Raw genomic sequence first — 27,656 nt, forward strand, 5'->3', positions numbered from 1 at the left:
TATACCTCTTCTCCTTACTCTTCCTGGGTGATGTAACCCCTGGATGTGCTCACATGCCCATATAAAACTGTCACTTTTTTTACTGTGGTTTGAAGAGGCAAACATTCCAATCTCCTCTACTCCCAGAACTAGGAGGGTTAGTATATAGTCCCTTAGGCGGAAATTGTAAAAGTTGGGGCACTTGATGGGCGACCAAATTCCTTCCAGGTGGAATTAATAGACTTAATTATCACCTGGAGTGTGCTGGCGATGAAAGCTTGAAAAGTGGCTGCCTACTTCTCAGGTTAATACTTGTCTGCCTCTTTAACTCGCCAGTGCAAGTTAGTTAGAAGCCAGGCCACTAAGTAACCACTGAAAGAGTGTGTCATAAACCCCTTCCAAGGAAAAAAGAAAAAGAAGCTACATTTTTATTGTTGTTTGCCTTTTTTCTTCCTTCCTTTCTTTCTTATTGGTTTTATTTGATAAATTCTGCCTTTGACATTCTTAATTGTATCTTTTTATTTTATTCATTGCATTTTTCAGGTCCAGTATTCTATTTGATCCTCAAAAATTATATTGAGTCTCTCTGTTAATATTTTCTGATACACTTCTGAATTGATTCTATATTAGTCTGTTCTCACACTGCTATAAAGGACAGCCACTGGCTGGGTAATTTATAAAGGAAAGCAATTTAATTGACTCATGGCTGGGGAGGCCTCAGGAAACTTACAAATGTATTTTCTCTTATTGAGCGAGACAGAGAGTATCCCTATATGAGTTTCTCCACCAGCAATAATTTATTTTACAAGATCACCTTTAATTGTCCTGACCCTTTTTTCTATCCATATTTTAATCACAGGCTGCATCCTCAGCTTCTCCACACTAGATAATACTTTGTCCTCCCAGCCCAGTGCTTAGTGATTTTAAGGGCACACATTCCTCAACAATACCAGTCCCACAGCCTTTTTCTCTCCAATCACAACAGAGCACACCACTGCTGCCTCCAGGCATGGTGACACCACGTCTGCCCACCAACATTGACAAATTGGACACCTCTTCCACTTGCCTCCCTGGAAGTAGATACCCAGTCACTGATGCCACTGCTACCAGAGTAAACACTCACTTCCTGCCATCTCCATATCTGCTTGTTTCTGTATCCCAGTTCTCAGTCCATCACAGAGTATGTTCCTCTGACTGTATGAACCAGTGTATGTACACATGTGCGGGCTTCCAAGAAGGCAGGGAAGTAGGCATGTGGACTTTGCAGCTTCTGGGAATGGTGCTTGTATGCTTAGAAACCGAGACATGAAGTTGTCCACATGACCGTTCTCATCTCATTGTGAGCACCAGAGCAGCTACTGTGTCCTGCTCTCCTCCACTCTGTGTTCTAGCCCCAGCTTGTGGCCTACAGTTTACCCAACTGTAAAAGCGAAGTGGAGATTGGAGACGGTAGACTCTCTAGGGTTTGTTGGCTGGATTCTCTAAACTACCTACTGCCTTGTACTGTCTCTGAGTGTAATGGTGAGGTGAGATCAAGAACGATGGGAAAGATGAGAAGTTTGGGGCTGCATGATGATACTGAAGTTACCCAGAGGTGGTGACTCAGAATTTGCATTGCAGACAGAAAACACATGGTTATTCAGGGACAGCCTCGCTGCAACCATGCTCCTTCTAGAGACAGTTTCACTAGCAAAGGAGTTTTCGTTGAGATTAAAAACTCTGCTATCCTTTGGGAGGCTGAGGTGGGCGGATCACAAGGTCAGGAGATCGAGACCACAGTGAAACCCTGTCTCTACTAAAAATACAAAAAATTAGCCAGGCGAGGTGGTGGGCGCCTGTAGTCCCAGCTACTCAGGAGGCTGAGGCAGGAGAATGGCATGAACCCGGGAGGTGGAGCTTGCAGTGAGCCGAGATCGCGCCACTGCACTCCAGCCTGGGTGACAGAGGGAGACTCCGTCTCAAAAAAACCAAACCAAAACAAAAAAACTCTGCTATGATATTTGCAAGCTCTATGTGCTCCACGGGGGTTGAGTAGAGAGAATCACTAATGACAATTTTGGGACAGTCTTCTTAGGCTCTCCTTGTCCAGTATGTGTTGGGATGGAGAGACTCGGTTCTAGCCAGCCATGTGTGTTTGTCTCCTGGAGTCCAGAATCACAAGGATAATGTACAAGCATCATGTGCTTCTTGGCTTATAATAGATCCCTAAGCCACAACCTTCTGTTGAATTTGAAGTTCGAAGTCCTCTTTGAAATAATCTAAACAAACAGCCTCACCATGAAGATGGGAAAACTGGAGTCCAGGAGAGCCATCAAGCTTACTCTAGAAGTCAGGAGCAGAGTTGGGGCTGGGAACTACCTGTTCTAATATGTCATTTCTCTTTGCTAGGATGTTGACCAAGGAAGGAAGATTCAGTAGCCTTTCAAGAAAGACTTGTGATGAATTCATTCTGCCAAGACAGAAAGCAAAGTAACAGCCGGAATCAGAGTAATGGGATGACCGAGCCAAGGTGTTCAATCAAAGAAAAACATAGATTTGGGGACACCATGAAGATGAAAGGAATGTGATTATAAAGTGACATGCTGGCCGGGCATGGTGGCTCATGCCTGTAATCCCAGCACTTTGGGGGGTCGAGGCAGGTGGATCACCTGAGGTCAGGAGTTCGAGACCAGCCTAACCAATATAGTGAAACCCCGTCTCTACTAAAAATACAAAAACTAGCCGGACATGGTGGCATGTGCCTGTTGTCCAAGCTACTTGGGATGCTGAGACAGGAGAATTGCTTGAACCCGGGAGGTGGAAGTTGCAGTGAGCTGAGATCACGCCACTGCACTCCAGCCTGGGCAACAGAGTGAGACTCTGTCTCAAAAAAGGTAAAAAATAAAAATAAAAAATAAAGTGACATGCCACAAAATGTCAAGTCTGCCAGCATCAACGTCTTCTACATCACCTTGGCATCCTCACTTACAGTGATTCCACTGCACAAATTTTCTGCTCCTCTATTGCAAATTCACTCTTCACCTGGCAGAGACCTTAGCTTAGATCCCTGAAATCTTTCTCATAGTGAGAAAAGACTTAAGAGATCAAGCTATTCATTTCACAATAACTGAGACATAGACCACTGGCAAATGAAATTTGCCCAAAATCAGTAGTAAGAAGAACATTCCATAGGAACAAAAAAAAATGACTTGTGTGTTTGTTTTAAATAACATTTATTTAATTTTGGTTGAAGTTGTATTTATTTTCATGCATCTATTATCTACTTACATTACTTTTTCCATAAATCATGTATACATGGTCCATACTCATTTTTCTATTGGATCATCGGTGTTCTTTTGTGTTATAAGAGTTCTTTCAATATAATATAGAATATATTTATTCCCATCACATGATTGTACTCATATTTTTGAATTTCTAATTGTTTATATTACTATATGTTAGATTTTTCCCAACAAAAGTTTTTTATTTGCATGTGGTTAACAATATGAATTTGATATGGAAAGTCATTCCCATATCAACATTCTACAAAACTCCACTCATGTGTTCTTTGAATACTTTTATAGTTCAATCCTTATATTTAAATTCTTGACCATCTGAAACATACTTTGAGATAATGTGTAAGATACGAATCCAGTATTTCCCCTGAATTGCTGGTAATCTGTCTTAATATCATTTACTGTCTTATCTAATATTTCTTGGATAATGTATGATTCTGCCTTTATTGTTTGCTAGATTTTTGAAGGCATCAAGTTTATTTTTTTCCCATTGATATGTGTGTGTATTTCCTTCAATAATACCATATGTTCTAATTACGTTGACATATTGTTATGACAAAATTGGTAGCATTAAAATGTGTCATGGGCAACTCCCTTTTTCATGACAATTTACCCTCAATATATTTCCGGAAATTCTCAAATGCTACTTTATCAGGTGGTACGTTCAGTTTCCTTAATCATTAGATTTTCTGCCATGGAGCTGCCAACCTCGTTTTCATGGTTTACCACTAAAATTCCCATTGTTTTCAAGAGCACCATTAGTCTAGACGTTCCTCACACTCTGTTCCAAGATAATAGTCAGTTCCTTTGGGATGATTTTGGAGCCCTCTGTTCTTATAGCCTGCCTTTCACCATTGGAAAATCAGTGAGATTTTTCTGTGGAGCTTTTTTTGGAAATAGTGGCCCACTTCTCTCAGGGTGACAGCCTTGTTTTACCAGCATGGTTCTGGGCATAAGCAGTGGTCTCTGAGGTTGTTGGCGTGCATTCCCTAACTTGAAAACTCTATCCTACTAATTAGCTGTGCCAGGGGGAATGGGGTCACAATATTCTTTACCTCCAATGCCTGGGGTACACCCTCTACAATGCAAGTGGTGTTGGGTGGAAGAATGGAGCCTCGCACCTCTTGGTCACACACACCTGCAATACAACCTCTACAGCATCACCTGGGAGGGAAGTTAAGAGATGCTTGCAGCCTTTTCTTCTTGGAGAGACACGCTAATCCTTGACAAGGAGGTGGGAGAAAAAGGATTTTCCCTGTTCTTGGCTATACATGCCCCAAGTGCAGCTTCCCTCATGCTGAGCGAGGAGGCGGAAAGTACAGAGTGGGTTATGGCTCAAATGGCATGGACACTCTGTGTTCTTTCAAGGTGTAGTAGAGTTTTAAAAATAAATGCGGCCGGGCACGGTGGCTCAAGCCTGTAATCCCAGCACTTTGAGAGGCCGAGACGGGTGGATCACGAGGTCAGGAGATCGAGACCATCCTGGCTAACACGGTGAAACCCCGTCTCTACTAAAAAATACAAAAAACTAGCCGGGCGTGGTGGCGGGCGCCTGTACTCCCAGCTACTCGGGAGGCTGAGGCAGGAGAATGGCATAAACCCGGGAGGCGGAGCTTGCAGTAAGCTGAGATCCCGCCACTGCACTCCAGCTGGGGCGACAGAGCAAGACTCCGTCTCAAAAAAAAATAAAAAATAAAAAATAAAAAACATAAATGTATGCATGTAGGACAATTCCCAGATGGTTGTTTGGTTAAAGAGTATCTCCACAGATCTCCTCACACTGCTATTGCAGAGCAGAAGTCACTGGGTCACTCGATTATTAGTATTGTCTACTGGAAATTTGGTAAGAGACTAGATTTTATGTGGTCTTCCCAAAACAAGAAATCTATGTGGGATGATGAATATGTTAATTGACTTGACTGTAGTAATTAACTATGTATACGCATATCAAAATATCATGTTTTATACCTTAAATGTGTACAATAAAAATAAAATCTTAAAAAAAAATTTCAAATAACTTTCACCAGCTGTGATTATTGATTTGGAGTAATTCATGGAGCTCTCCACACATCTATTCCCTAACAAGAGTCACCCAGTCATTCACTTCTTAATTACAAAGAAGTCAGACTTGGCTCAGTTAAAATTAAATGGATCACAAAACCATTAAGGAACCTATAAATCCAAGTTATAAGAAAAGGAAAAAGCAAGCAAGGTTATGAATGCAGAATCACAGTCAAAATCAGCCAGATACTGGCCTCAGTGGAGCTCACTGGTGACACCTGAAAGCAGGTGGCGGTTACATGTCTCACAGCCAATGTCTCTATCATCATTTCCCTTTCTCTTCTGAAAAGTCAAATACAGCTGACATTGCTATAACTGTCCCAGGAATAAATGTTCACATCCTACTATCACTAGCTCCCAAGTCCAGTTTAGAGTTTGTGCATCAGATGACATTAACCCAGCATGTGCTCATATGAGGTTGTCTCTCAGTGGAGGCAGAGAAAACAAGCATCCAGATTTTCCCACTCTGTTATAAAGAGTGGCACAGCCTCTGGCTTCCAGGGCTTATATGGTGGTTAATTTCCCCAAAATAGGAATGAAATTATTACACTTAGAAGCCAAGAATGAAAATTGTTTACAATAGCCACCTTCAGTACATCTTGGGTCCCAGGGAAAGAAAAACTTTGTGTTTTCCTTCCACAGATTTTGTTGTAGCAAAATCTGTTGTTGGGGCATCTGTGCTACCAAGCTGATACAGGACTTTGGACAGTCTCTGTCCATTTCTGAAGCTGACATTACCTTCTGGGGAAAAAAAAAAAAAAACAACAGAAAAATAAAGGATTTAGGATTCGTGGGGCCCTCTGAGCATTCCTGACTATGTTACTTCTTGATTGTACAGATACTGATGGCCCCATTTGGGCAACCTTGGCTTCTTTGTTGGGGAGAAATGAAAAAAAAAAGGAAACAAAAATAAAGATTTCCATTTTTTAAAAAAAATGGTAGAAATTGCCCAGAAAAGGCAGCTGCAATGTTCAGTGTGACTCTTATAAGTAGAGAAGTCAGAAAGTGTGGTTTTGGGCACAACTCAACTGACACCACCCTCTTCCACTGGAGACCTAGAGACCTCGGCACTACAAAGCTTTTCTGTGATAAGGAGCCCAGATAGCATCTCTCCAGGCTCTGGGTACATTTCAGGGGTAGAGCAGTGAGCATCACTGATGACCTCAGGCACACTAGAGCCACTTGCAGACTCTGTTCTAGCCAGCCATCTGTATCTGACCCCAGGATTGCAGAGTACCTAGGGGCCAGGAGAGGCTCCAGGTTCTTTCCAGCTTGTAACAGATGCCCTGAGCCACAACTTCCCACTGAATTTAGAATGAAATCCCTGCTGACATATGCTAGAAAACTGCCCTCCTCATATAAATGAGAAAATTATTTTGGAGTCAAGAACAGAGCTTGGAATTGAAATGATCTGTTATGATTTCAAATAATTTTTCTTTCCACAGGATGTAGACCAAGACAGGAGGATACAGAAGTCTTTCACAAAAGATATTCATCGATCAGCTTAGGTTGTCCCTGGTTGAAAGAGTTACAGTAGGAATGCCAGACCAATAAGACAATCCAAGCCCCAATGTGGAAAATTAAAGTAAATGTATTAATTACAGCATTGTTTGTAACTGCAAAGTATTGAAAACAGCCAACACTCCTATACAGTGGAGAGTTGTTGAGTAAATGGTGTTAATAGTACATCTATGCAACAAAGTATTATGCAGCTGTTCAGAGGAACGGTGAAGATGGCTACAAACTGAGGTATGATTTCCAGATACATTATAAAGTGACAGTGTCTTGTAATAAATAATGCAAAAGAAGAAAATGTTCATTTATCTACACAATGCAGGAAAAAAGAAACACACAAAGGAAAAACCAAGAGACCATGAAAGTGATCACCTAGGGTGTCAGGAATGGTGTAGAAAAGAGAGAGAGAATGGAGATGGATACCTGATTCTTCTCTGAATATACCTTTATGCATAGAGCTGACTCTGGAACTACATTGGAAGTTTCACATACCCAAACAGATAATTAAGTGAATACATTCCATGGATCAGGGGAAAATTTATAAGTGAGCACAAACTGTTTATATGTTTTAAAAAACAAAAACAAACAGAAGGTTGGAGACAGAGCAAGGTGGCCAAATAGAAGCCTCCATGGATCATCCTCCCTATAGGAACACCAAATATAACAACTACTTACACAAAAAGAATACCTTCATAAAAAACAAATAAACAAACAAAAAACAGAAAATCGGGTGAGTAATCTCAATACCTGGATCTAACTTCATATCGCTGAAGGAGACACTGAAGAGGGTATGAAAGAGTCTTGAATTGCTGACGCCACCCCCTCCCCATCCCACGGCAGAAGCTGCATGGCACAGAGAGAAAATACGTGCACTGGGAGAGGGAGAGCTCAGTGATTGTGGGATTCTGCATTGGAACTCAGTGCTGTTAACACCAGAAATAACTCAGTCGATGCCCACAGAGGGAGCATTTAGATGACCCTTAGCCAGAGGACAATCACCCATTCCAGCAGTTGGAACATGAGTTTTGGCAAGCCTTGCCACTGCAGGTTGAAATGCTATGGGCAACTAAATAAACTTGAAAGGCAGTCTAGGCCACAAGGACTACAACTCCTAGACAAATCCTAGTGCTGTGCTGAGTTCAGAGGCCAGTGGACATGGGGTGCATGCAATCTAGAGAGACACTAGCCTGGGCAGCTGAGGGAGTGCTTGCATCACCCTCCCTCAACCCCAGGCAGTGCAGCACATAGCTCTGAAAGAGACCCCTTTCTTCTGCTTGACAATAGGAGAGGGACGAGTAAAGAGGGCTTTGTCTTGCAACTTGGGTGCCAGCTCAGCCACAGTAGTATAGGGCACCAGGCAGAGGTTGTGAGGCCCCTGTGGCAGGCCTTAGCTCCTGTATGATATACAAAATCAATGTACAAAAGTAAATAGCACTTCTATATGCCAACAATGTCCAACCTGAGTGCCAAGCTAAGAATGCAATCCCATTCACAATTGCCACAAAAATAAAATAAAATACCTAGGAATACAACTAACCAGAAAGGTTACATCTCTAAAACATCTCTACTACAATTACGGCAAACCCTGCTGAAAGAAATCAGAGGTTACACAAACAGATGGAAAAACATTTCATACTCACGGATAGAAAGAATCAATATTGTTAAAATGGCCATAATGCCCAAAGCAATTTACAGATTCAATGCTATGTCTATGAAACTACTGTGATGGTTAATACCTAGTGTCAACTTGATTGGATTGAAGGATGCAAAGTATTGATCCTGGGTGTATCTTTGAGGGTGTTGCCAAGGGAGATTAACACTTGAGTCAGTGGGCTAGGAAAGGCAGACCCACCCTTAATCTGGGTGGGCACCATCTAATCAGTTGCCAGTGTGACTATAATATAAAGCAGGCAGAAAAAATGTGAAAAGAATAGACTGGCCTAGCAACCCAGCCTACATCTTTCTCTCATGCTGGATCCTTCCTGCCTTTGAACATCAGACTCCAAGTTCTTCAGTTTTGGGACTTGGACTGGCTCTCCTTTCTCCTTAGCTCGCAGATGGCCTATTGTGAGACCCTGCAGTCACATGAGTTAATGATTAATAAAATATATATATATACATATCCTATTAGTTCTGTCCCTCTACAGAACTCTGACTAATACAGATTTTGGTACCAAGAGTGGTTCTAGAGGAACAGAATATTAAAAATGGAGTTCTTTCATTGGTTTGGGGTTTCTGGAGTTGGCTACTTAATATGATTAGACCAAAAAATGCTAAGGACTCTAGTTTTAATAGTAGTATGGAGAGCACTGATAGTCCTTGGCATTAACTGTTTAGAGAGTTATGCAAAATAAACTCATTTGACACTCCTGATTGACTGCTTGTGAGAGGCAAGGAGTTTAGTGACTCTATACGTAATACCTTTGACCATATGTAGAGAACCAAGGAACATAATGAAGTTGATTTGTTACTCCTAAGTTCAGTGGACAAAGTGATGAAAGAAAATGATGAACTCAGGGATTCTATCTCCCAGCTTCAGAAGCAGATACTGAATACCAAATCTGTTAACATTGCCCTGAGTGAGAGTCTTATCTCCTTTAGAGAAAGAGCTGAAATTGTGGAAAAACAGACACAAGCTCTTATCATGCGAGTGGCTGACCTGCAACAAAAGGTGCATGCACAGCCTCGCCAGGTGTCATTGATTGGAAAAGAATGGGACCCTGCAACTTGGAATGGGGACATGTGGGAGGACCCTGATGAAGCTGAGGACACTGAGTTTGTAAACTCTGATGAACTTTTTTGCCAGAAGAAACAGCTTCCTCATCCCCAGTAGTGACAACATCACCTCCCCGACCCATGCTGCCATCAGCCTTTCCACCTTTGTCTGGGGAGATTAACCCTGTGCTGCCTCATGCGACAGTGATGGCCTCCCCTAAGGCAGTTGCCAGGCAAGATAATGTTGAGTCTCCTCAGGAGCCACCCCCAATACCCCTGTTTGCTTCTAGAACTATAAATAGACTAAAGTCCCAGCAGGCCCCTAGAGGTGAGGTTGAGATGACCCATGAGGAGATGCACTACACTCGAAAAGAATTGCTTGAGTTTTCTCATTTATATGAGCGGAAATCTGGAGAACAGGCATGGACATGGATATTAGGGGTGTGGGATAATGGTGGAAGGAACACAGAGTTGGATCAGGCTGAATTTATTTATTTAAGCCCACTAAGTAGGGACTTTGCATTTAATGTTGCAGCTCAGGGAGTTTTAAAAGGTTCTAATAGTTTATTTGCTTGTTTAGCTGAAATATGGATTAAAAGATGGCCCACTGTGAGTGAGCTGGAAATGCCTGATCTCCCTTGGCTTAATGTAGAGGAAGGGATCCAAAGGCTTAGGGAGATTGGGATAATGGAGTGAATTAGTCACTTTAAACCTACTCATACCAGCTGGGAGGGTCCAGAAGTTACACCCTTGACCAATGCCTTGTGAAATAGATTTGTGAGGGCAGCACCTGCATCTTTGAAGAGCCCTGTAATTGCTCTTTTCTATATGTCAGATCTAACAGTGGGAACCGCAGTCACTCAACTACAAAATTTAAATACAATGGGAATAACTGAAGCCCAAGGTGGCAGGAACCAAGTGGCAGCACTCAACTGTCAAAGGCAAGGTGGGTGTAGCTACCATAATGGACAGCAGAAGCAAAGCATTAATCAGTCTGACTCATGTAGAGCTCTGGCACTGGCTAATTAATCGTAGTGTTCCTAAAAAGTGAAATTGATAGGAGGCCTACTGCATTGCTATTTAATTTATACAAACATAAAACTTCTAGGTTGAATGGACAAAAGACTAATTTGAATTATAAAAGCAGAGAATCATGGCCCCTCAATCAATTTCTAGACTTGAACCAGTTTACAGACCCAGAACCCTTTGAATGAAGGGGAGGCCAGGTCCCCTTGAGGAAAGACCCCACTACCCTACTGCCAATTTATGCAGTGAATCTTTCTCCCATTCTTTCAGAAGGAGAGCTTCAGTCTTTTACCAGGGTAACTATGCGCTGGGGAAAGGGAAATTATCAGACATTTCAGGGACTACTGGACGCTGGCTCTGAGCTAACATTGATTCCAGGGGACCCAAAACATCACTGTGGTCCTCCAGGACCAAAAGTAAGGGCTTATGGAGATCAGGTAATTAATGGAGTTTTAGCTGAGGTCCAACTTATAGTGGGTCCAGTGGGTCCCGGGACTCATCCTGTGGTCATCTCCCCAGTGCCAGAATGCATAATTGGCATAGCCATACCTAACAGCTGGCAGAATCCCCACATTGGCTCCCTGACTGGTAGGGTGAGGGCTATTATGGTGGGAAAGGCCAATGGAAGCTATTAGAGCTACCTAGAAAAATAGTAAATCAAAAACAATATCACATCCCTGGAGGGATTACGGAGATTAGCGCCACCATCAAGGACTCGAAAGACGCAGGAGTGGTGATTCCCTCTACGTCCCCAAACACTAATAATGCAACTGAAACTCAACTCTCCCATTTGGCCTGTGCAGAAGACACATGGATCTTAAAGAATGACAGTGGATTATCATAAGCTTAACCAAGTGGTGACGCCAATTGCAGCTGCTGTACCAGATGTGGTTTCATTGCTTGAGTAAATTAACACATCTCCTGGTACCTGGTGTACAGCCATTGACTTGGCAAATGCCTTTTCCTCCCTTCCTGTCCATAAGGCCCACCAGAAGCAATTTGCCTTCAGCTGGCAAGGCCAGCAATATACCTTTACTGTCCTACCTCAAGGATATATTAACTCTCTGGCTTTGTGTCATAAAACAGCAAAAAGACACACAGCTGGGAGGTAACTACAAGATTGCACTAGAAAGAGAGGAAGGAATGACGATGATGATTATTGATTGATTGATAGATAGATAGAACACCTGCTTCAGAGAGCTTTTTCCTCAGTATTTCTCTCTTCCACAACAGGTACCAATTTTCCTGTGTGCACTCATAAACCCATTTCTCGCCATTACTGATAGCTATGTTCTAAGCCACCAAGTGAGTAGGTACATCACACACTTTTACAGGAGTGCAGAGAGGTAGAATGGTTATTTAGCCTAGGGGTCACATTCCAAAACGACCTAGTTAGACTTTTAATTTTATCAACAAATAAAGTTTTGGCAGAGTCACAGTGACGTAAAGACAGGAGTCAAAGGAGCAAACACTAATAATGCAACTGAAACTTACTTCTCTGTAGTTCATAATGCATTTATATTTCCTATGAATCTATAAATTATCTTGCTGATAGCACAGTATCTTGCTTTGTCTTTGTGTGTGTTTCAACGTCGATGTGGTACCCCAAATGCACCCATATGTGAACATCGCTGGGAGGGGTGGGTTTCAATTGTTCTGGATACACACTGGGACGAGGGGAGTTGGTCAGACCTGATGCAAGCCTGGAGAAAGACAATGCCCTCCTATTGCCTCAAAATCCACTGGATAAAGTCAGAATGAGGAAGAGCCAGGGTATCCCTGCAACACCCTGAAGAGAGGCAGTCCATGAGAGCTCTCATAAATTATACCGCACAAATTGTTTCACATTGTCTCTTCCTGGAAGTGAAAGGAAACAGCTGATGGTTCCGGGTCAAGTTGAGGCACCTCTGACCTCCAGCCCCCAGAGCCACAGCGCCGCCTGCTGGTGGAGCCCCGCCAGAACTGACATAGACGGGTCCAGCCTCCAGGTGCACCCACACCCTTTTCTTGCACCACGAAGCTGAGCAGCCTCTCTCTACTCCCTGTGACCATCCTCCTTCGCCTCCGCGTGGTTCAGCCTGGAATCCTGAAGAGTCTGAGTGAGTGAGGCATGGCAATCCTGGATGTGGTTGAGGGTAGGGAACATTTCCTCTGAGGAATCCATGGAAAGAGCTGGCCCTGATGCTTGGAAGTGACTTATGGTTGCCCTTGACTCACCCTGTGGCATTTTTCTCCAGCTGCACAGAAACCTGGATATTGCCCAGAGTTTACTCTGTCCTGCCCTTTCACCCTCTTACCTGTGCACTGGCATGATAAAGCCTGCCTGGGGGTCAAGAAGTGTTGCTTCTTCAACGGTCAACATCAGTGTATGGAGACCTGGTGGACTTTGGATTGAGGTGAGGAGCCCCAGATCTGCCCTTCTCGGCTGCCCCTGAAACCTTCCTGCAGAAGCATTCATCTTAGAAGGAGTTGAGAACTGTCCATGCCCCTGGAAATCATTGAGATCAGAGCTTTCAAATTGGGTTGGCCCACAGATCTGCCTCTGAATAGTGAAGGGGGTGGCTCAATAGACATCCTTGCTCAGAATATGTACTGCCCATTTCACATAAGGGGCACTACCCTTCTCCTCTGTATGAAGGGGACATTTGGACAATATAATCCCTAAGCTGCTCAAGGGTTATTGAATTTTTATTGTTATTATTTTAATTTTTCATGGTACCCTTCACAGCACTTTTCTCTTCATATTTAAATTGTAAGGTAAGGGATTATAAATTCATCATTCCTTAGGATGGCTTGCCTAGAGTCCCTGATCCCCAGTCCCTGATTCTGGGGCAGCATATCTCAGTTTTCTTTGAAGGAGAGTATTTAGCAGGATTTCTGCCACAGTGCCCCGGGACACAAAATCATGTCCCCTGCAATGCCATGTCCCCTGGCATTGACAAAGTAGAAGCCAGGCTGAACCTTCCCTGAGCCTTTGCACCTTCCTACATCCCTGATTCTCTCTTCTCTCTCAAGGTGGAAACTCCTTAACCAAGCCTGAGGAGACGCCGGTGCCACAGGCTCAGATTTGGATAACTGGTCTCCAATTTGCCCATGATGTTCCCAGGCCCAAGTCGTCCTTTTAGACTTAAATGCTTGTTAATATGACAAGAAGACAAAGAGATAAAACATTGTATATTTAAAACCACAGAAAAATCTATAAGACTACTGAATCTTCTCTCTCTCTCTCTCTCTCTCTCTCTGTCTCTCTCTCTCTCTCTCTCCATCCTTTATGGCTTTTTCCCTTAGAATCTGAAAAAAGGATGTGATTACTATTTCACATTTAGTTAAGGACCACAAAGGTAGTAGAAGTCTGGACAGGTCTTCCAAAATTTTATTTGTAACTATTATAAACAAATGTTGAAAAGTCAGTTATTCCCTAGCATGCTTTAAGTTGACATCTAACACTTTTATCATAATTGCATAATAGTTACAGGGAATAAACCTTTAAGAATGTGATGAATATTGTCATTTCATTTAAAAAGCATACCTTAATCTTTGTAATGTTTCTAATGGAATTTAATCATCTTGACTTGATAGTCATAACTATTAAGGAAAAGAAAAAGCATGCTCTTTTCTCCCTTCTTCTTGCTCTTCTTCTCCCTTTTTTAATCATTTCCTGAACTATTCAAACCAAAACTATGGGTAAGTAGGTTTGTTTAGGACTCACTCTGAAAAGCAGACGTCTAGACAGGATTAGACAATCAAGAGTGTATGTCAGGGAAAATGCCTGTGAGGGGCAAAGGGAGGCAGCCAAAATGGCAAGGACAGCATGAGACCATGATGCAGGGCTGCCTGCTCTGAGGTAGGAGAGAAGGAAGGAGTAAGAGTCTCAGAATGAAGTACAACATTAGTAAAGTGCCAGCCAGGCTTAAAGACAAGGCTTGAACTGAAGTCACCTATCAGAAGAGACCCAGGTCTCAGAATGGACCTGCCTTAGTGTTCGGGCCGCACTCAGTTGTTGACTGGGAATAAACTGAGGGAAGCATCCATGACTTCTGCACAGACATAGTGGCAGATGCAGAGGACAGTAGCTGGGGGCATCCATCAGTTACACACCCTGAAGCAGCAGGAGATCTGAGCAGTGCATTTCCATGCTCACAACTGTCCTCTACCTTGTGCTGCACAGTTACTTCTCCAGGTATGGTGATGAAGGCTGGTTATCCCAGCTACTTGGGTGGCTGAGGTGAGAGAATCTCTTAAGCCAGGAAGACAGAGGTTGCAGTGAGAGGAGACTGCACCACTGCACTCCAGCATGGGCAACAGAGCCAGACCCTGTCAAAAGAAAGAAAGAAAGAGAAAGAAGGAAGGAAGGAAGGAAGGAAGGAAGGAAGGAAGGAAGGAAGGAAGGAAGGAAAGAAAGAAAGAAAGAAAGAAAGAAAGAAAGAAAGAAAGAAAGAAAGAAAGAAAGAAAGAAAGAAAGAAAGAAAGAAAAAGAAAGAGAGAAAGAGAGAAAGAAAGAGAAAGAAAGAAAGGAAGGAAAAGAAAAGAGAGAGGAAGGAAGGAAGGAAGGAAGGAAGGAAGGAAGGAAGGAAGAGAGAGAGAAAGAAAAGAAAGAAAAGAAAGAAAAGAAAGCTGCTTAATGTCAGCTTCTTGAGTGTTTCATCTTGGCTGTCAGTGTCTAATCCATCATAGATGCTTCCCAATGGGTGTTAATATGTAATACACAAATCTTCACAGTAAGTGTCCGCTCACATGTCGGTCCTCTTGCCCTACCACAGACATCCTTGCTACTGATTTTCTAGTCCTTTGCCTCTCAAGCTCCTTTTTAAAAAACTGGGTTTTAATATTGTTTAGGTATTTAATATTATTTATGTATAACAAAGCCAACATATCAGGAGATGACTGCCATTTAAAAGAGAGTTTGTTATACTCACATATCTCAAAGGAGAGTCACACCTTTTCATGGGAAGGGTAGGGCAGGGGGGCACATAGGAAGCACCTTTTTCCATCAAGAGATAGAGAGAGTGCGGGAGAAATGTGGGCAAACCCTTTTTGTGATTCCTGAAAGAAGGAGCAGGTGAGGCAGGGTAAGTGTCTCAAGATTGGCCAGTTTGAATAATTTCAGTGGTCTCTGAGGCAAAGGTGCTGTCCCTAGCTTTCTCTGAGTCAGTACCATGATGTTTCCTATGGCCCCAAACCCTAGTAGACCCAGGGTCTAGCTTATCTCAGTAGAACACAACACTGGACTGGCCCCCAGAGACCCAGGCTCCAGGCTAGCCCCTGTGGCCAGGACCCAGGACAACCCTTGTGAACATAGTCTTCAGGCCAGCTCCCACACACCCACTCCCCAGGGTCAGCCCCAGTAAACCCAGGCTCCAGGCAGGTCCCCACAGATCCAGACTCTAAGCCAGCGCACATGTCTCCAGGAAACTGGCCAGCATCTGCAATGCCAGGATCCAGACAAGCCCCCACAGACCCAGTCACTACAGCTGCCACAACACCAGGCCAAACCCAGACTCTAGGCCAGATTCTGTGTTCTCAGAGTCTAGAATACAAAGGGTCCAGGATTGCTCTAGCAGACCCAGGATCCAGGTCCATTCCAGTAGACCCAAATACCAGGCCAATTCCCCATGCTCTGAGGATCCAGTACCATCCCTGAAGACCCAGGCTCAAGGTCAGACACCATGGACCCAGGACACAGGCCCAACTCCTTGGACTAAGGCCACAGGCCTGCCCAATGGACCCAGGTTTCAGGCTCATCTCAGTACTTGGTCAGCCCCTTCAGACTCAGGCTCAAGGGCCACCCCAAGACCAAACCAACCCCCAGGGACCCGGGTTTCAGGCTAGCTCCTATGAATACAGATTCCAGGCCCAACCTCACCCAGGTAACAGGTCCAACCACCTGCTGACCCAGGCACCAGGCTAGGCTGCCCAAGGACTCAAGCCTGCCCACAGACCACACCCAATGGTCTCCCCAGAATCTCTGGACAGACTGACTGGGGAAGGACTCTGAAAAGCCTGCAATAAGTCCCTACTTCTTCAAATATACAGATAGTAACATAAGGGAACAAGAAACATGAAAAATTAGAGAGGTGTGATACCTTCAAAAGAACACAGTAATCTCCTAATAACTGACCTCAAAGAAGTGGAGAAATACAATACCGCCTGACAAAGGATTCAAGCTAATTATTCTTAGCAAGCTTGATGAACTTCAAAAAATACTACTAGTACAGAGAAATAATTCATGAAATCAGAAAAAGAGTAAATGACCAAAATGAGAAATTTAGTAAAGTCATTTTTAAAAAATCAGACATTCTGCAGCTGAAAAATGTAATGAATGAAATTTATAATTCAATAAAGAGCATCAACAGCAGAATTGATCAAGCAGAAGAAAGAACCTGTAAACTCAAAGAAAAGTTATTTTAAAATATACACTCAGATGAGAAAAAAGAAAAAAATGAAGAGTAGTGAAGAAAGATTATGAAATGTCTAGGACAGCATCAAAAGAGCAAATATTCGAGTTATGAGATTTTAAGTAGAAGAGACATAAAGGGGTAAAAAGCTTATTTAAATAAATAATAGCAGAAAACTTTCCAAATCTGGGAAAGGACATAAATATATAGGTATAGGAAAGTCAAAGGCTTTCAATAAAATTTAAACCAAACAACACTACACCAAGATATATTACAATCAGTGTGTCAAAAATCAAAAGCAGAGAGAGGATCCTGAAATAAGGGAATTCCAATAAGGCTAACAGTGAACTTTGCAGCAGAAACTTTAAAGACCAGGAAAGTGAAATGATATATTCACAGTGCTGAAGGAAAAAAAGTAACTGTCCTTCAGGAATGAAAGACAAATTACAACTTGTCCAGATAAACAAAAGCTGGAGGACTTTATTGGCATGAGACTAGTATTACAAAAAAAATGCTAAAGGAAGTTCATCAAGCAGAAAGAAAAAGATTTTAATAAGTAAGATAAAACGTATGAAAGTATAAAACTCACTAATGAAAGTAAGTACATAGTCAAATTCAGAATACTCTAATACTATAATGGTGGTGTGTAAATCAAATATTTTTAGTATGAAGGCTAAAACACAGAACTATGAAATAATAAAAGCTACAATAATTTGTCAAAGAGTACATAATATAAAAAGATGTAAGTTGTAACATTAAAATTTTTAATGTGGGAGCCAGGCACAGTAGCTCATGCCTATAATCCCAGCTACTCAGGAGACTGAAGCAGGAAGATCACTTGAGCCCAGGACTTTGAGACCAGCCTGGGCAATGTAGCAAGACCCCATCTTTTAAAAAAGGGGGACAGGGTGGAATCAAAGTGTAGAGTTTTAATGTGATCAAAGTTAAGTTGTTATCAGTTTAAGGAAGACACAGTAAATAAAAATATTATTTTATGTTTATGAATTAAAGAATTTATATTGTTAAAATGTTCATACTACTCGAAGTAATCTACAGATCCAATGAAATGCCTATCAAAATTCCAAGGATATTTTTCATAGAAATAGAAATAAAAGGCCCTAGAATTTACAGGGAAATTCTAGGAAATTACAGGGAACCACAAAAGACCCTTTGGTTTACATGGAACCACAAAAGACCTTTTGTTACAGACTGCTTTAACAAAAGCAATCTTGAGCAAAAGTGACAAATCTTTCTGTCAGGAGGCATCACACTACCTGATTTCAAAATACGCTACAAAGCCATAGTAATCAAAATAGCATGGTACTGGCATAAAAATAGACACTTAGGCCAATAGAACAAAATAGATATCCCAGAAATAAATCCATGCATTTACAGTCAACTGAGTTTTGACAAAGGTGCCAAAAATACCCAATGGGGAAGAGACTGTCTCTTCAGTAATAATGTTGGCAAAGCTGGATCTCCATATGCAGAAGACTAAAATTGGACCCTTATCTTACACCACATGTAAAAATCAACAAAGTGGGCTAAAGACTTAAACATAAGAATTGAAACTGTAAAGCTACTAGAAAAAAATATAGTGGGAAAGGTCCACGGCATTGGTCTGGGCAATATTTTGGATATGACCCCAAAAATATATGCAATAAGAGCAAAAATAGACAAATGAAATTACATCAAACTAACAAGCTTCTGCACAAAAAAGAGGAAACAACAGATTGAAGACACAACTTATGAAATGGTAGAAAATATTTACAAACCATACATCTGATAGGGGATTAATATCTAAAATATATAAGGAACTCAAACAACTCAATAGAAAAAATATAACCCAATTAAAGAGTGAACAAAGAATCTGAATAGATATTTTCAATAGAATACATACAAATAACCCATAAGTATATTTGAAAACAATTTCATGGTTCCACTATTATAAGGTATCTTATGTGAGTTGTCTAAGGTAGTCAAACTCATTTAAGCAAAAAGTATGATGGTGGTTTCCAAGGGTTTCAGGAAGGGGGAAATGGGGAGTTGCTATTCAATGAGTAGTTTCAGTCATGCAAGATGAAAAGGTTCTAGAGATCTGCTGTACAACATAGTGCCTAGAGTTAATATGGTACTACACACTTAAAAACGTGTTCCAAGGGTAGATCTCATGCTAAGTGTTCTTAGCACAATAAAATAATTTTTAATCTAAATTTAAATTTTCAGAAATTTAAGAATATTACATAATACATAATTTAGAATACAAATTTAAGAACATTAATAATACATAAGAATGTTATTTAGAAACATGGAGATAGATATTAGAAACAGTTAGAAGAGCTAAAAGTAGTTACCTCTCATATCAGGACCTCTGGGTATCAGGAAACAAGGTAAATAGGAGCAATGTAGGAGATTCCCATTGTAAACCTGGTTTTCCACTTTACATTTTATACGGTGTACATATATTATTGTGATAATACTTTAAATAGAATTTCATATCTTTAAAACTAGGGGAAAAGTAGCTAAAGAATAGGCATAACTTTTTCCTGGTTGATCCTCCTTTAAGGAAGCATTTGCACCTCTGTCTGGCTCAGTGGAAGGTGGAGAAGGGGTTCGGATGATCAGGTTACCTGATTTTTAGGCATTAAATATTCTGGGATCCCACAATCTCTAACAAGGGCATTAATTCAGCTTATACTATTCAGTCAGGCACACTGTCAGGGCAAAGATTACTGTGATGTCACCTCCCATTAACTGAAAGCTACACGCGCGCGCGCACACACACACACACGCACGAGTCTCTCCTGTTGAAGCAAGTGCTTTAACAAGCAGAATATGTTCATACATGGTAGATAAATAAGGAATTAAACCACTAACATGTAAAATTGGGTTAATACAATTTTTCATAAGGTGACTGTGCCTTGTCCTGTCATATAATACCAATCAAATGCAAAAATATTGAACACGGTATCTCTGGAGTGACACACAAAATACACACACTTCATCTCCCCCCTCTTATCTCAGTTTACCTATAGGCATTGCCCTACCAAGTATGTAATATGCTGTTGTCCTGAGTTCTATCTTGATAGAAGTATTTAATACTGTGTTCAATGTTCCGGAAACAAGAATCTGAAACATGATTTTAAAAGAAATGCCTTAAGGCCAGGCATGGTGGCTCACGCCTGTATTCCCAGCACTTTGGGAGGCTAACAAGCGTGGATCACTTGAGATCAGGAGTTTGAGAGCAGCCTGGCCAAGATGGTGAAACTCCATCTTTACGAAAAATTCAAAAATTAGCCAGCTTGCAGTCCCAGCTACTTGGGAGGCTGAGGCAGGAGAATCTCTTGAACCCAGGAAGCAGAGGTTGCAATGAGCGGAGATTGCACCACTGCACTCCAGCCTGGGCGACAAAGGGAGACTCTGTCTCAAAAAAAATGAATGAATAAAAATTTAAAAATAAATAAATAAAAGACATGCCTTAAATATTGACAAGTTTGAAATAATAAAATATTTTCAAATAAATGAGAGCTTATGCTATTTGCCACAGCAATAAGCTAAACGTTGTACTCCATCAGAGATGAGACCGCTAGTGAGCCTAACACATCAGTTACTATCAGCTTCAAGTGAGACTGATAAACAATTGTGGTGGATTAAAGGTCAAGTTTTTTTTGTTTGTTTGTTTTGTTTTTTGTTTTTTGTTTTTTTGAGACAAAGTCTCACTCTGTTGCCCAGGCTGGAGTGCAGTGGCATGATCTCAGCTCGCTGCAACCTCTACCTTCCAGGTTCAAGTAGCCTCCCAAGTAGCTGGGATTACAGGCGTGTACTACCACACCCAGCTAATTTTTGTATTTTCAGTGGAGACAGCGTTTCGCCATGTTGGCCAACTGCTCTTGAACTCCTGACCTCAAGTGATCCGCCCGCCTCGGTCTCCCAAAGTGCTGGGACTACAGGCATGAGCCACCATGCCCAGCCAAAGATCAAGATTTTAATGTCAAGAGCATCAGGATAGAAATTTGCAGTTATCCAGTTTCATCCAAGGTTATACAGCTTCCTTACAAAAGGGAGGAACTGACAAATCAATACAGCAGATTGCTATTTTAAGCCAGTACAGAAGCAAGAGATAGAAGACAATGACTTCCCGCATAACAACATTTAGTCCCAAGAATGATGATGTCCTTCATTCCGCCTTTTGTGCATACCCCAAAAGCCACAGTATTTCACCATACCCACTTACCAAGCAAACTCCCCATCTTTTGTCAAAGTAAAGTGCTGTATTTACTACAGAATTTCTTTATTAGGAACTGAAGATGTTTAAAACTGTGGCCATGTTTTTATTGGGTGTGGGTTCTGTTTGTCTGATGTATTACTTATGAGACTGCACAAGTTTTGAATGTTCTACTTCAACTCTATTTTTTCTAGAAGCCCTATTATTTGTAGCAAGCAAAACTCTGTAACCTAACGATTTTCAGGAATGTATATTCCATGTTTACTAGAAATATATCTTTCCTTATATTCTCTGTCTGTTTTAGGCCAGGCCATTTTGGTTCAAGGCTTTCCACTTTCTTGAAGCATATAAATAAATGATGCCCAAAAAAGACAATGAACGTGACATCCGGTTAATGTAATTCACAAAATAACAGGTTGAAAAGAAAATCCATAGATATATCTCAATTGATGAGGAAAAAGGCATTTGATAAAAATTCAACATCCTTTCATGAGAAAAACTCTTAGCTAACTAGAATTAAAAGGGAACTTTATTTGCCTGATTCAGCAGAACATGGGATGAATTCCACAAGGTCACATGGCATGAGCTAAGGAATGCCTTTATTGGGTGAAACCAGTGAGCCAAGGATCAGCACTCCTAAGCATGGGATACTCCCAGCAGACACTCCCATCATTACTCGCTTCAGCCTACATTGAGGTGTTCTGAGGCCATGCACAGCTATGAGTCAGTGAGGCAGGACAGCAGCGTTTCTCAACATCAATACTACTGGCACTTGGAGACAGATCATTGTTCGTTGTGAAAAACTGTCCAGTGCATTGTTAGATATTTAGCAGCAACCTCAGTCTCTAGACACTGGATGTCAGAAGCACATCTGCCCCAGTTGTGACAACCAAATATGTCTCCAGACATTGCCAAAGTCCCCTGTGGACAAAATAACCACCTTTTGAGAAGGTAATTTACTACTGCAAAACAGGAACATTGTCCCCTGCAATTTTACCTTCTTATAATAAGACTATGAGAAGTTCCTTATGGGGCTCGCTTCCTAGACAAATGTAGCCTAAATGTAAGCCTAAATGTAAGCCTAATTGTAAGCCTAAATGTAAGCCTAAATGTATTTATATATATAAATATATAAACATATTTTTGCTATGTATATATGTATGTGCGTAAACTTATTTTTGCTATTGAGTTGCAGTTCTTTATATATTTTGAAAATTAACCCCTTATCTGGTATGTAGTTTGCAAATATTTTTCCCATCTCACAGTTTGCCTTTATTACTAGATATTTTACATGTTACTGCTTTTAAAGTATTACATTTTTCTAACCAATATTTCTAGTGTATAGAAATGCAGTTGACTTTCATATATTGATTTTGTGTCAGTTAATCTTGAAAAAATTGTCTAACTGTCATGATATATCTGTAGTTTCTTTTGTGTTTCTATTGGACTATTGTATTATTTGCAAACAATGGCTTTTCTCTTCTTCAATTCTAATACATATTTCTTTTCTTTTTCCTTATATATATGTGTGTGTATATGCATATATATACACACACACACACACACATATATATATATAAAGACCCAATTAAAGGTGAATAAGACTTAAACAGACATTTCTCCAAAGAAGATATACAAATGGCCAACAGGTATGTGAAAACATGCTCAACATGTCTAATAATCAGGAAAACGCAAATCAAAACCATAAGATCACCTCATACCTGTTAGGATGGCCATTATTTTAAAAAGAAAAGAAAAAGAAAACAAGTACCAGTGAGAATGTGGAGAAATCGGAACTCTTGCACTGGCAGTGAGATTTAAAGGAGTATAGCCACTAAGGAAAACAGTATGGAAGTTCTTCAAAAAATTAAAAATAGAACTACCACATGATTCAGCAATCCCACTTCTGGGTTATTATCCAAAAGAATTTGAATCAGGATCCCAAAGAGATATTCGCACCTGCAAGTTCATTGCTGCAATATTCACAATAGCTAAGAAATGGAAACCTAAATGTGCATTGACCCATTGAGAGACAAATGGGGGAAGGAAAAAAGATTTTATACACACACACACACACACACACACACACACACATATATATATATGCATACCATCGAATATTATTCAGCCATAAAAAAGAAGAAAATTCTGTCGCATGCTGCAACATGGGTGAACCTTAAGGACATTATGCTAAGCAAAATAAGCTAATTACAAAAGGACAAATACTGCATGATTCCACTTTTATGAAGTGTCTAAAGTAGTCACTTATAGAAGCAGAAAACAGAATGGTGGTTCCAAGGGTCTGGGGGAGGGAAAATGGGGAGTTGCTATTCAGTGGGTTTCAGTCATGCAAGACAGAAAACTTCTAGAGACCTACTGTATGACACTGTGCCCATAATTAACAACACTGTAGTATTCACTTAAAAATATTTTGGGGCCGGGCATGGTGGCTCACACCTGTAATCCCAGCACTTTGGGAGGCTGAGGCGGGCACATTATGAGGTCAGGAGATCGAGACCATCCTGGCTAACACAGTGAAACCCCGTCTCTACTAACAATACAAAAAATTAGCCAGGCGTGGTGGTGAGTGCCTGTAGTCCCAGCTACTCAGGAGGCTGAGGCAGGAGAATGGCATGAATCTGGGAGGCGGAGCTTGCAGTGAGCTGAGATCACACCACTGCACTCCAGCCTGGGTGACAGAGCGAGACTCCATCTCAAAAAAAAAAAAATACGTTAAGAGGTCACGTCTTATAGTATATATTTCTTACCACAATATTTTTAAAAACACGGTGTTGAGCAAAGCATGCAAAACACAAAAGAATACTTAGGCTGTAATTATGTTTACATAAAGTTAAACAACATGCACCATTAAGCAAGCCATAGCAAGAGAGCAAAACTTTAAAGGAAAACATGAGGATGATTAACAGAAAGTTCAAGATAGTGGTTACCTCTGAAGTAGGGATGGTAATGTCCTATTCTAAATTGATAGGTTCATAGGTGTTTATTATTCTTTTTCAAAAGGTATAGAAAGTTCATTACATTCTTTTATATGTAGGATTTATTTTACAATAATTTTAAAGGAAGTATCATCAACAGTCAACTACAAACGACATTTTGAGGAGAACTGGAGAAACGAATATGAACTGGCTATGAGGTGACATGCAGAAACTATTAATTATCTTAGATAGGATCATGGCTTTGTGATTATATTGAAGAAAGTCCTTATTCTTAGAATTCACATGCTGATGTATTTAGGAAATAGGAACATAATGTATTTGATTTCATTTCAAATATTTCAGCAAATGTAGCTATAGGTATTCTAAAATATCCCAAAATATTAATAATTGTTAAGTCCAGTTGTAGGTATACAAGTTATCATTGTTTTGATGTTTCAATTTTTCTGTATGTTTAAAAAGTTCATAATAAAAAGCTGGAGGAGACAATAGCCAATATATTCCAACATTCTAGTATTTGTTTATTAACTTCCCAGACTCCACCCCTGGTATCCAAGTGATCTGAGCTCAAGGATACAACTGGTGAGATTATAACCAAAGATTCACCATCTAATAAGGAGTTGGCTCACTTCCAGGAATGGAGGGATCCTCCCCTGCCTCCACTTAACCCCAACTCAGTCCCTTCCACACTTTGGTATGTGGAACGCACCAAATCCAAATCTTTGCATTACTCAGAGGTCCTATTAGTAAATGACAGAAATCCAATTCAGACCAGCTTAGCCAGAAAGGTGAATTTATTGGGTGGTAACCTAACCCTGAATATGAGTGGGGCTGATCTCAGGAAAAAGGTTAGTAAAGGACTAGATTTCCTCAAAATTACTCCCTGCCTATCTCTCATGTCTTCTTATCAGCAACTTAGATTTATCTTCTCAGAACTTCTCTCTCACCAGGGCTGGGACCAAATTTCTGGAGTTTCTGGGCTCATATCTGCAACTTTTCCAACAGGAAGGATTTCCCTCTCTTTAGTGCCCATTCAAAGAAAGGACTCCAAAATTCTGGTCTCAGACACACACGCACAGACACACACACACACACACACACACATACACACACATACATGTCTTCTTCCAAATCCAGGAATTTGGGGGGATGCAGGGGCAAAGGAGGGAAAACAAATCCTATGAAGGCGATACAGTATAATTATGATGCCCATCGTATGAATGAGGAAACGGAGGCTTAGGAAGGTGAAGCTGCTTTCAAAGTTACACAGCTGGTGACAGGTCCAAAATCTGCTTTCCTCCAGGCCACATGAGATTGGTGGGGGCAGGAGCACACAGGGCTGGAACGCAAGGCTGAGAGCGAATGTTCAGGACAGACATTTTAAGCACTGCCATTCAGATTCTTCCTTGGGGTGAGGAGAGAACTGAGAACAAATCCGGGGCAACACAGGAAGGAGGGAAGATTTTGGTCCCAGGTGAATCAGCCATGAACAGGGACTGTTAGAGAACATAGTGGGGTTGAGGAAGTCTGGCCCTGCCACTGCCTCGTGTGTGAACCTGAGTAATTTCATGCCCTTTCTGTGCTTCCTTTCCTCTTTCCATAAGACAGTTTGGCCCTGGTGGTGCCTAATGGTCAATCAGGTGGCCATTTCTTCTCCTTGTGTGAAGAATGAGGGTCGCTCTTTGATTTCTTCATCTATTCCAGTGAGGAGACCTTAGGGAAAGCCCCAAGTCCCTCCTCAAAAGTGGCCATTTCCAAATAGAGCTGGGAAGTGCAGCCTCCCTTGCCATTTTGAGCCTTCAGCTCCACCCACTGGCACGCCCAGCAGGGACACTATAAAGCCAGGCTCAGCCCAGCTCCCAGCCAAGTACCTGCCCAGCAACATGGGGTCCAGCAGCTTCTTGGTCCTCATGGTGTCTCTCGCTCTTGTGACCCTGGTGGCTGCGGAAGGAGTTAAAGGGGGTGAGCAGGCATGGTGGAGCTGGGTGGGGCTGGGCTGGGAAGAGGTTCTGAGGGGCCCTCTGGGGCTGGAGTTCTCACCTCACCTTGTGGCTTCCTCCACTAAGTATAGAAAAAGCAGGGGTTTGCCCAGCTGACAACATACGCTGCTTCAAGTCCGATCCTCCCCAGTGTCACACAGACCAAGACTGTCTGGGGGAAAGGAAATGTTGTTACCTGCACTGTGGCTTCAAGTGTGTGATTCCTGTGAAGAAACTGGAAGAAGGTAAGGAGACCCGCCTCCCAGGGCTGGGGCTGTGCCTTCCCCTGCCTCTATCTGGCCCATGAAACTTCAGAGGAATTAGTTTCTTTAGCTGGTTTGGGGAGGGATGGCTAAAGATGGCAGGGCCCTCGGAGACCAACTAGTCTGAACATCTCCATTGTACAAAGGAGGAAACAAGGATGAAGACGTGTCAGGGCCATGCCCAGAGCCAGGATGGGAGGCCAAGTCTCCAGGCTCCTCCTCCACTGGGTGTCCTCAGAAATGATGCCGGGTCCTTTCCACCTCTGGGGGTCACTCTCACCCAGTACCTGCCCCTGAGGGTCCTGAGACTTGGAATATGGAAGAAGCAATACTGAACCCCAGCAAAGAAAACCCGAGCTTGAAGTCCTTTTCCCTAAACAGAGGGAAGAGTCACAGAAAGTCCAGACCCCAGGAAGATGAGATGAGATGAGAAACTGGCCCCCACTAGACGCTGAATCTGCTGGTGCCTTGATCTTGGACTTCCCAGCCTCCAGAACTGTAAGAAATAAATATTTGTTGTTTACAATCCACCGAGTCTATGGTAATTTGTTATAGCAACCCAAGCCAGTTAAGACAACCTAATAGTTAAAAAAATCCAATTCAACATTATCAAAGTGAATAAAATATAAAATATCTACAAATAAACATATCTAGAGATGTACAGAAATTTTCTAACAAAAAAACCCCCTAAAACTTTATTAAATGACATTTTAAAAGATCTGGATAAATAGACTAAACTTTTCTACCATATGTATAAATAAACAAACAAACAAACAAATAAATGTTTTTTAAAAGATATGCTCTTCCCCAAGCAGGAAGCCTCCACAAAATGTTCATCTTGGTCAGCATAATTTATGCCTGAAATATAATTAAAATTAAAACCCACTGGGTTTCACAAATCCTAATGAAATAATTGATTCAGGCAATGATCATCCATGGCTTCTGAATATTTACAGGGTGCCATTTCATCACCCCGTGGTATATTTACAGTTCGTAAGAGGGGAAACACAAGTTTACAACATGAGGATTCAGGTACACGCCTAGAACACATTAATCTGTCTCCACAATGCTAAAAATGGGTAAGCCAGACCTCTGTTCCTCCTGAGCTGATGCAACACAAAACACACAGCATCATTCAAGAAGGGCTCCTGCCAAGACAGTTGAGCATGAACCTCAGCAAGCCTCTACAGCTAGCGTTCGTCTATGGGAAACATGAAGGACAAAGAAGATGGAAGACATCACGGGGAAGCAACATGGGACATTCTAAAG

The 27,656-nt window shown here is 41.5% G+C and overlaps 2 protein-coding genes across 3 annotated transcripts in view; one reads left to right on the forward strand and one right to left on the reverse strand.

Moving 5' to 3' along the window:
* Positions 1 to 27,656, reverse strand: part of SYS1 (SYS1 golgi trafficking protein) — a 398,294-nt gene that overhangs the window by 213,978 nt on the left and 156,660 nt on the right. The window contains exon 1 of one of the 2 annotated variants that reach the window (XM_050806602.1): positions 16,374 to 16,377. The exons of the other annotated variant lie outside the window; for it this stretch is intronic. The gene's annotated coding sequence lies outside the window, so the exon portion shown is untranslated. Of the gene's footprint in view, positions 1 to 16,373; positions 16,378 to 27,656 lie in introns of those variants that run through there. 2 annotated transcript variants of the gene reach the window in all.
* On the forward strand, positions 26,029 to 26,631 carry WFDC12 (WAP four-disulfide core domain 12). The gene is made up of 3 exons (XM_050806611.1): positions 26,029 to 26,120; positions 26,212 to 26,369; positions 26,534 to 26,631. Exons 1-3 carry the CDS (start codon positions 26,029 to 26,031, stop codon positions 26,629 to 26,631), a joined length of 348 nt encoding a protein of 115 aa, XP_050662568.1.

This window comes from Macaca thibetana, chromosome 10 (genome assembly GCF_024542745.1).
Source record: "Macaca thibetana thibetana isolate TM-01 chromosome 10, ASM2454274v1, whole genome shotgun sequence".
Taxonomy (NCBI): domain Eukaryota; kingdom Metazoa; phylum Chordata; class Mammalia; order Primates; family Cercopithecidae; genus Macaca; species Macaca thibetana.

Excerpts from the sequence above, each read along its gene's own strand:
- WFDC12 (XM_050806611.1), top strand. The coding sequence starts at position 26,029 with ATGGGGTCCAGCAGCTTCTTGGTCCTCATGGTGTCTCTCGCTCTTGTG. Across the intron at positions 26,121-26,211 it reads AAAGGGGGTGAGCAGGCATG|TATAGAAAAAGCAGGGGTTT; the intron begins GTGGAGCTGGGT and ends TCCTCCACTAAG. Across the intron at positions 26,370-26,533 it reads TGTGAAGAAACTGGAAGAAG|GAGGAAACAAGGATGAAGAC; the intron begins GTAAGGAGACCC and ends CATTGTACAAAG.